This window comes from Orbicella franksi, chromosome 6, assembly GCF_964199315.1.
Source record: "Orbicella franksi chromosome 6, jaOrbFran1.1, whole genome shotgun sequence".
NCBI classification, from domain to species: domain Eukaryota; kingdom Metazoa; phylum Cnidaria; class Anthozoa; order Scleractinia; family Merulinidae; genus Orbicella; species Orbicella franksi.
In genome coordinates, this window is record NC_138150.1 from 1,966,114 (window position 1) to 1,976,453 (window position 10,340).

At 38.8% G+C, this 10,340-nt stretch overlaps 1 protein-coding gene across 2 annotated transcripts; it reads right to left on the reverse strand.

Annotated features, from left to right (window-relative positions):
- Window positions 1-540: 540 nt before the first annotated feature.
- LOC145490818 (histamine H2 receptor-like) lies at window positions 541-7,820 on the reverse strand. Of its 2 annotated transcripts, none has more exons than XM_081469917.1 (2): window positions 7,408-7,820; window positions 541-3,114 (listed from the first exon to the last, which is right to left on the reverse strand). In XM_081469917.1, exon 2 carries the CDS (start codon window positions 3,096-3,098, stop codon window positions 1,965-1,967), a length of 1,134 nt encoding a protein of 377 aa, XP_081326043.1. In that variant the 5' UTR covers window positions 3,099-3,114; window positions 7,408-7,820; the 3' UTR covers window positions 541-1,964. The 2 variants fall into 2 exon arrangements, with proteins under 2 accessions (XP_081326043.1, XP_081326042.1); XM_081469916.1 differs by lacking the exon at window positions 7,408-7,820 and adding an exon at window positions 3,254-4,958.
- Between the last annotated feature and the right edge of the window lie 2,520 nt (window positions 7,821-10,340).

Here is a 10,340-nt window from a genome sequence, read left to right on the forward strand (position 1 = left end):
GGCTAGAAAAATGACTTAAGGGCAAAGAAAATGATCGAGCTTGAGACCTCGGGGGAGAAATCTTAACTTGCCGCTTGCCGTACCCTTAGATCCCGGTTCCCGCCAACTAAGAAATCCCACTTCCCGCGCTCTCTTTTCCCGCTTTTCATAGAGATACCTCCCCAACCTTTGCCTCCAGGCTGTCTCTCCCCAGTCTCCCTCAAGGAGACCGAGTACCCGGGTTCGTTAATTGGCCTAACGCAAGCAAACAAATGAACGGGTGCGATATCGATAAACATGTATTTAGGTAAAGTTTTGGTGGCTGATTTAAGTTAAAGATAAATTGCTAGAACAGCCGTGATGTCTTTAAGCTGACGAAAATGCTTCCATAAGAAGATTAACGGGTTTGATTAAAGGTTCTTTTATGACCTCAATTTCGCAAGACAATTCAAAATATGAGTTTAACGTCTGCCTGGCTAGGAAAACACTTGCGAGCTCTTCCGTTTCAAGCCTGACACGTGCTGCGAAGGCGGCAAAGTTAAAAATAAATTCGATGACCGGAGGGCCTCAGTAAGTCAGTGGAAACTTCCATTTGACTGGATCTATATCTTTTTTTAAGCTAACACAAGTTTGACAAGATCCAAAATCTAGGTTTACAGGCCGGGCATGGGTGCAAAATTTTGGTCAGTTAGTTTTCCTTTTCAGGCAGTAATCTCGTTCACCTTTTACCGGATCTGCTGTTTAGATTTAGATCTGCCATTCTCAAATATTCTCTCATTATATACAATTCAATTTCGTTATAATCATTTTCACTGCACAGTTAAAAACATTTTTTCCTTAATGTTTGTTAACTTTGTCGGCTTAAACTGACTTTTTATAGGTTCCATAATGATTTCGGATCCTCAAGGCAAATATTGATTAGTCTGACTAGCTAAACAATCTTTTGAATAATTTTGCGTCTGCACTGAAAGTAATTACTCCTCATCAAATTGCGTCTTGTTGTAAACAGTGAATACAAGTCGAAATTAAAAGTTATAGATTGTATTTCTTAAATGACAATTTTGAGACAATACACTGGCTTTAAATAAAGGCCAGTGACACTTGTGTAAAGAACTCGCTTAACAGATGAACGAGAAACGTTATTGTATTACACAACCACTTATTTACATAGTTTTCAATCCATCCCTAATGAATAAAGTCATTTTGCCTTCATCTTCTGATTTTGTCATTTACAATAATGCCTAAAGGAGGGATGTATGCTTCAAATAAAACGTACTGGATATTGAAATCGTGTTCGCAAACATCGGCACACAAAGAATATATTACATTAGTTTTGAACACATTAGAACGCACATGTTCTTTAATTTCCTCTAATACATAAACATACAAAAAGACTGCAATCGTACGTGTTAATAGGCAAGTCTTTTTGTTCAAACTGTACATAAAAGAATAACCCCTCTCCTCATTATATTACCCATTCACACGAGGCCGAAATTTTCTTTGAGCAATAAATATGACTTTTCTACCTTAACGCGAGTTTTTGTTACATGCAGTTCAACTTACTTGACAAAAGAGCCGTTTACTAGAGACATGACCTGCTAACGCTGCATTTACCCTTAGGATGAAAACTTCTACCTTTGGTTTTTCGTTGGTTAATTTACAATCTGATTAACTCCATTTAAAAACTAACTTCGCAAAACTCATTATTTTGCACCATAGTTCATATTAGTTCAGTCTACATTTGTCTAAATCTATTAATTCCAGAAAAGTTTCGTCTAAAAGGAAACATTTCGACTCACACTATAAACGATAAGTTTAAGATTTAATGCTCGGTTACAGAATTCCAAAAGATTCAATAAATGGATCCTGATCGATAAATCATGGGAATTTTGAAGCGCTTTGTTTTTTGTTTTCTTATTCCAACAACACAATCCCTTAGAAGTTTCAGTCGGGCCGAGGAGGCAAGTGTCTTAACAGATGCGTTTTCATTTACTCGGCCCTATTTTGTTCGGATCTGTTCGAAAGCTGTATGAAATACTTTCTAGTTCAGTTTGATTCACATTCTGGCACTTCAGTCCTTTCACCATGGCCTCTCGCACGTCCTTTCGAAGCAATCCGTACAGCAGTGGGTTGAACAGGGCGGTTCCACACGCTAACGCTTCAGCTACTTTCAAGGCCACGTCGAAACTTGCTGTTGTTTCCCCGTAGGCAGTATGGTGCTCATAGATGGACAGGCTAAAATACGGAAGCCAAGTTACCACAAATGTACCCACAAGAAGAGCGATGATTTTCACCGTCTTCAGCTTCTTTAGGAAAGCACGGCTCGAGCTTCCACTTTGACCCTGCGGATTCGAAGCGTTGATCTGCCTCGCGTGTTTTCTCGCCACGTAGTAAATGTTAATGTTCACAATCAGGATACACAAACACGGCAGACCAAATGCGAAGGCGAATCGCAGATCCTCGTACAGGGTTTGAATTCGACGAGATTTGTTCTTAAATGCAAACTGCAGTACTGCTTGGAACACTGATACGAGCCATAAAGAGGTTATGATGATTGTGGCGCGAAAACGGGTCAGGTACGCGTCATAGGTCAGTGGGAACGAAATCGATAGAAAACGCTCCAGCGTCACCGCGGCAAGGTTTAGGAGCGACGCGACGCCTAGTAAAGGGAATAACGTGTCTTTGACCGTGTCCTGGCCAGGGTGGTACAGGGACCAGATGTAAATCGGGACCAAGACGCTTGCCATGAAGAAGTCGGCCATTGCCAGACTCAAGACGAAGGCGTTCGTGATGGTCCATAGTCTTCGGACGCGACATATTGTACCGATCACGCACAGATTAATGGCCAATCCTAACACTGCGATGAGCACAAAGTATGTTAAAAGGATTGGGCGCTTGTAAGACGGTACAACTGTTGCCTCTGTTGTCCACTCGGGTGACGGATAGGTTGCCTTTCCTTCCAAGTATTTCACACAAAGCGAGTAATTTCCAAATAGCAAAGGTAATACGGATCTAGTCTCATTCACATCTAGCCCTTGCAATGCTGTAAAGTTAAACTGGGCATAGATGTGTTGGCAAGGTCGAAGTAACTTCTCCAACTGAGCGATTTGTGCAGCCATCTGCCACGGTCGAGTTCTAAAACCAGAAATATAAGGACATAAGCTCAAATGTTCTTTTCCCGTCGCATAAAAATTTTTCGAAAACCATTTTGGCCTTCATCGGTTGAACTGTTTTCCCGAGTTAAATATGTATATTACGTAGGTTCAAAACTAACCTAAAGAGAATTGCTTCGCCCTTTCCTGCTCAACACTAATTCAAAACCTAAGCACTAATATTGTGTGGTTCAAGATTACAATTTAATTCTTCTCGAGAACGCTTTGGATACCAAGACAACCGTGTACAGTGTATGATGTTTGACCAAGATTTGTTTGACCACCTAGTGATATAGAAAGTGGTCTGTCCGTGTTACCTGCATTGCCTTTATCTCATTGGCTAAAAGTACAATAAGGAGATATTGGGCGGATGTCAATTCCTTTCAAAGCCAACATCGATTTGTCAGGAAGAATCGACACGGCATCTTTCTCGTAAATTTACACTATTCAGACATGGGCAACAGATAATCATTGCTGAGATTAAATTTCCTTTCTCGCTTTGTATAAGGACAAATTAGTTTCAGCCTCTCCGCTGTCAAAAGGCATTAATAACTTTCTTTTTTATCTCGTTCACCCGTTCGAAAATGGCCAATATATTAATCATTCCAGTTGTTATTTAGATTTCAAAGTGACAGTTGTTTTCGTTTTCTTGGCGACCACACCAAAACTTCAATCTCACAGTTTGCATTAGTGTTCAACTAAAAGTGACATAAAAGGTGCAAACCTTTGCCAGAAAAAAATAAATTTTGTAACCTCGTACTTAATTGAAAGAAATTCAACAATGCTAGGCACAAGGCGCGTACCATAGATTTCGGCTCACGGGAAAATAATTTTGTCAGAAAAGGTGTGATCCAAGGTGGTCAAATTCGACAGAATTTAATGATTTTATTTGCTGAAGATATCCGCCGGCCTACACCTTTCCTTGAATGTTAAGTAACATTAAGAAAGATTAAGTGGCGGAAAGCTAACATGGCTGAATTTCATTCAGTTTTTTTTGGGTTAGTTTCTTACAAAATCTAGCTCTATTCAACCCAGTAAAAAAGCGAAATGATTATTTTCTAGCCCTACTTGGCATAAATAAATTCGGAAAAAAGTAGGCAAATAGCATGCGACGAATTTTGTTCTGCGTTTTTGAAATGAAATAATTGTTATTTAAAAAGGGTAGGCTGAACAAATAGCCTCTGTGAGTCTTGAGTTTGGCTGCCAGGCGGTTTTACTACAAAGCTATCAAGTTCAGAATGTGTTTTAAAATACGTGGTGGAAAAATGGAAATGACGTTTTTACAGTGACGTTGGCTGTTTAATTGAATAGAAATATTCGGCGGCACTCTTAAGGATCAATACGAAAACCTCCAAGGTTTAAAGCTCTTTTTCTCCTAATAAAATATGCATTGAGCCTTCTTTAAGGCTTTTTGTGCGAAACTCGTGATGAAGTCATACACTATATTTCTCGCGATGATAAATAAAGCACGCGAAAACGGCTTTCATATAAGTCTATCGTGAGTTTCAAATTTTGCACCAAATTTTGGCTCTGCTCAAACCTTACGGTTATATAGGCCATTTCCCGGGTTTTATATATTTTCGGATTGTATCAAAAGATTCTACGCTGAAAAATTGTGGTTAGAGAGGAAAAGATAACTCGAAGGAAAACGAATAAAAAAACGATATTCAAATTTAGGTCTATGCACATGGCTCTTAACACAACAGCCCCCTACTTGAGCGACACTTGTACCTATGGCTAATGCTGTACTTTACAATTCTAGCAAGGTAGACAAATTTTGCAGCAGCAAAAAGAAATTAATATAGCAGGGTTACTAGACATAAAGAGGAAGCCTGCCCAGGAAAAAGCTGTTTAAAATAAACTAAAGCTACTAAACTAACTCTATTGTTATGTAGATGCTTTAATAGGAGCTCTAATGCGCTCTGATCATGCTGTCGCGATAAATCATCTTCGTTTAATTCACGAGTGTTTAGATAATTTCTAAAATTATCCTCACAACGAGAAGGCAAATATAGCAAGTTCACCACAAGATAATTGTAAATTAGGTCATTATTGATTTGTTAGAAGAGGATTTTCCCGGTCGTTAGCGTGGTACAATAAGAAGGCGCTAAAGTAAGGCTTCAATAAGAAGGCACTTAAGGTCCATTTACACGACAGAATGGAAAAGGAGTCAAAGCACGGGTGAATATGGCTCAGTTACCCAACGAAATGTATCCGTACTGGATCATTTTTTTTTTTGACAATCGTACCACTTTTATCGCAAGTACTGTCGTGTAAATGATCCGTAATTACTGAACAAATCATTACATGTTAAAATGCATAGAAGGTATTTTTAAAAAAAGAAAGAAAGAAAAAAAAAAAAGACCAGAGATTTTAGAGAAGCGTCACTACATTTGGTGTAAGAACTTTGATATCGGCCGGGAGTGAAACCGCGACGATACAATTTCTTTCAATAAGTTTAATAAGGGTTTCATCGCCATTAGCCTAAAAAGCACAAATTTTTATTATCATGTAGTTTTCCTGTAGACTTCTGGCGTCATGAAACAAGACACGCAACAGCAGCTATTTACAGAACACACATTAAATCAGCTGCAAAACATTAAAATGCTTCCTGTTACGACGCTTAGTTGCAAACAACTTTCCATTAATAGATTTAAGTTGGTCTTGAAGTCAAATTTTACTGGTTTCGGAAGTTCGCAAACTTGCAGGTAGCGTAAGAATACATAATTAACAGCATAGCAAACTCTGCGAGGAAGTTTAATGTTAAAAATTTTCTCCAGAATATCTCTTTTAAAATTTCGCCCCAAATTTGTCTTAACTAAACAAACACTCGCAACCTTATCAAAAACGCGCACTAAAGCGGTTCCAACATTTTCATAAATTTAAAACTTCCGTGCAAAAATTCCACTCGATTATGTCGTATGCATCAACGCAACACAGCAGCGTTAAGGGACCGAGAAGCCCTAAAAATGCACAATGTGTTCCTCTAAGCAAGGATATACCAACTTTCTCTCTCAAGTGGTAAGTTGTATTGCTCAGTAACCTCGCCTGGTATTTAAACCGGAGAGAATCGACGGAACTCTATTATCTTTATGAGAAGCTCAGGGCCCGTCCACACTACACCGAAGAAATTTAAAAACGCAGCTTTATTTCTACGGTTAAGCCTACAGTCCACACTAATCCGTCACGAAAACAGAGCTTTTCGAGAACGCTCTTCAAGCCGGAGGAATTTTAAAACGCCGGCTTTTCGTTTTATGTAGACGGAAAACATCTGGAAAACGAAGCTTTTCAAAAACGATGACATCACTGTAATCATGTGATTCCCCTACCAGAGTTTTCCTCAAACAAAAATCCAAAATGACCGGTGATTGTTGCGTTTTGTAATTTCTCCGGCGTAGTGTGGACGGAAAACGTTTGATGCGTTTTCAGAGTGAAAACGCCGTTTTCAAATTTCTCCGGCGTAGTGTGAACGGAGCCTCAGAGATCGCGATTTCGTGATCACGAGGAAATGAAAGCAAATAATTGTTGACTGCAGTCGACTTAGACCCTTCTGTGTAAAAATAATCACCTCCGTCAGTCTGGAAAAAGAAATCGTTATCGCACATTAATTTGCTTATCCCCGAACGATAGTCATGAGTTATCAAATCTCCCCGCCCTAGATTAATGACGAACACCCTATCAATTTGCAATTTGCTGTAAATAAATTTATTCTCTTCACGTAATCTTTACTCAAGCAAGTAAAATAGAGAGAAACACATATTAATAGATTGCGCTAGTTTTAACCCAAGTGAGTGTATGGTTAGGAATCAGATCTTACCTAGATTTTAGACAAGCCTCTGTTTTCAGAAAATCGTAACTAGAGGAAATAGCGTGCCTTTTTATCCTGTATGATAAATTTACAACAGAATGGAGCTTAGGGATCGGGTTGCCCGAACAATGAGAAAATCGTTTCCTTGAGCGAAAATATATCACATCTCAATTTCAATTTCAATTTCACATTTCCATTGCAAGACTTGCAAAGTTCAGAAGCGGTAAGTTACATCATTTAAGTCACGAAGAAATTTAGGATCCACATGAAGCCTTTTCCGACGCCTCACGCTTTGCGATCGCCCTGCCTTGAGGATAGCCTGTCAACAGGCACCAACAGAGGACGCGAAAAAATTCTGCGAGTGAAACCCGGCTCTTTTTTTTTTACCTTCGCTCTATAACCCAATCGGAGCCTATTAAGAGGCTACCTTGAGTAAGGGACTAAAGCCAGCTCTTAATTTAACCTTACCTTAGAGTCAGAAACCCTCAACAGAAAATTAAAGTTCTCGACGAAAGAAGATGAGGAACATTTTTATAAACTTTGAAATGTTCAGGGTCGTTTAGTCGCCGCTTTGGTTTCGCTGTCGTGCCCTAACTACATGATGTGAGAAACACGTGGGCAGGGCTAAGATTTTAAAATAGACTTCAAATCAATAATGATTAATAGTTATGCATAATGTGTCATTTGAATTATAGTCCTTCATATATCAAGACGGAAAAGTTAAATAATTGAAGCTGATATGGAATAATTATTTCCTTCCGCAGTGGAAGCTTACTTGTAAACTGTAAAGGTAAAAAGGAAAAATATAAAATGAAATTTTTTTTTTTTTTTCCTGCGTTCGAGACCTCTGAAATTGATACCTTTGGGTTAAAAAGGGCAGCTCGAAGAAACTTCATCTTCCCAATGGGCGCTTTGTCAGTTTACATATTGCAACTGGAGGATTCAGGGACTGAATGTTCTTTGTTGTCTTCGTTTTATTTTAAAAGATCGACCAAGAAATTATGAGAACAAGGGGGTGAATGGGACAATATTATGCCGAAGTAACGTTTTCGAAAAGTTCCTGACAATGCCATTTTCGGTTGACAAGAAATTATATAATATTTTCATATTTTCATATGCATCAAGGATTACAGCACCTGCAACACTCACGAAAACCTACTAAGCACGCAATATCATTGAAACTAACCCTGCAGAGCGAAAACTGGTATCATCGCTCGTGTCTTTGTCTTTCTATATTTTTTATTTTCGAAGAAGTGCAATGGCAGCGATTTCGCGAGGATTTTGTCAAAATATCACGCGACGAATGGCTCGATATTAAACATATTCATTTCAAACTTTTCTCCAATTTTGAAGCACCTGCAACATTCGCAAAAACTATTCGAAGCAAATAGTGTTGGGGGAAATTACTTAAACAAATGTTATTTCAATAATTTTGTCGCGTCATGTTCAATTCTCTTTACTTGCCAGAGATCGAGAACTCGTTATCTTATCCAGTGGGAGCGCGGGCTCTGGTACTCTGGAAACGAGGCTTGAAAAAAAAAACACTACTCAGTCGGTTTTTCTTTAAGATTCAAATTAGATGTACAGGTTTCGACCATTTCCGTAGAGTAGTCGTTATCGGCTGCCCCTTGCATACGATGGTTGAGCCCGCAGTACCTGTGGCAGTCCGGCAAAACCAAGCTGTCCTTCCGAAACAAAGGATAATAGTCTTTTTCTTCGCCGCTAACAAATAAACACAATGCTGAAGCTGCTTTGGTTTCTTCTAATACTTAAGTTGAGAATTCTGGGTTTAATTTGACGTGTAACAGCATATTTTGTTCAAAATAACACAACTATTATCCTTTCATACGACAGCGATCGAAGAGCGAGTTGCCGAACGCGGGAGACCCATTTTTGGCGCCAAATTGGAAGCTTGGAGACAAAATGTTTCATCTTGAGTAAAAATCAAAAACAAACTGTGGTCACAAACATAACAAAATAACGCATGTTGTAACAGCCTTGATATGCTAGGTACCGGTTTTCCTTATTAGATACTAGTCTTCTCGTTTAAATTTATTGTAATGCAGCTAACCGTTTTATACTTCTGACAATGTATGTAGAAGCGTGCGAAACGTTAAGTTCTCAAATCAAGGTTTTTACAACATGGCTTGTTTTGTTATGTTTGTAACCGCAGTTTGTTTTTTATTTATGCTCAAGCTGAAATGGCCGAAGAATAAGAGTTTCTAAAATGTTTCATATTTTTCACTTTTTTACAATCTGATACGGTTTTTTGGAATTGTAAATCGCTTTTCGTGAATATTTAATGCCATTTCCAGTGAAAACAGTTGGCCTTCTTCTGTCAGTGGCTTTCCTGTCAACATGCATTTGACATCAGAACAGTACAGTTTTCTGCTGACGAATCCTGATTGATCAATTCAAATTTTAGGCGGACCACCCGTATGCAAAGCCAGGCTGCGTATTCAAGAAAGCGGCTTCTTTAATATTTTCTCAGCCAGCAAGTTTTACTCATTTTTGAAACATTTATCAAAACAAAGTTTATTAGTTGTAGCGTCAATACGAGGCAGAATGGACGGAGGAATCCAGCAAAAGAGAAGATTGACAGATTTAAGGAGGGGGGTTAATAGGGGTATGCAAATCCGCCGATCGGTGCCTTTTTTTCGCCAAATCCGTCTATCCACCAAAATTTTTGTTCAAATCCGATACCACAACCACATCCGGAAACAGAAGTGTAAAACTTCAAAGGTAAACTGGTAAATGTGAGTGCCATTGATAATTTTGCACAAATAGTAAAGAAGGCAATATGCTTGATGACTATAACACAGTACAATTCCAATAACAGTCTCACGCCTGAATTTAATGAGCTTCGTTCGAAAAAAGAAATAATTTGGATGAACTCATTAGCATACCAACCTAGGCTGAAGATCTATCTATGATCCAAATTTCCTTTAGGAGCATCACGACAGGCACAATCCGGAATCCGCGCCAAAATTCACAGCTGATCCACGATCCACTGTGTTTTCAAAATCCGCGAATCCGCTCGATTTACCGCAAAAATCCACAATCCGTGCGCTTTTTAAGGCCAAATCCATCGATCCAAAAACCTTTTCACCCCCCTCTTTAAGAATGAAGCACTCGGGAGTTTGCTATCCGATATATATCAAAGGAACTTAAAATCAGAAACAAGTATCAGTGAGAGTCGCGAACATGTTATGCGCATGTTTTCTAAATGGTGAAAATGTACAAACAATAATTAACCTGAGTGATGTTATTGGATAATGCAATTCAAGAGTTTTCATTGGCTATGAAGTCATCATGGTAGATTAGCTATTACACCATGCTCTACAAATCATGTATGGTAAGCGTGTCGTAATTTTTGGGGCGGTTTGATTTTTATTTCTTTC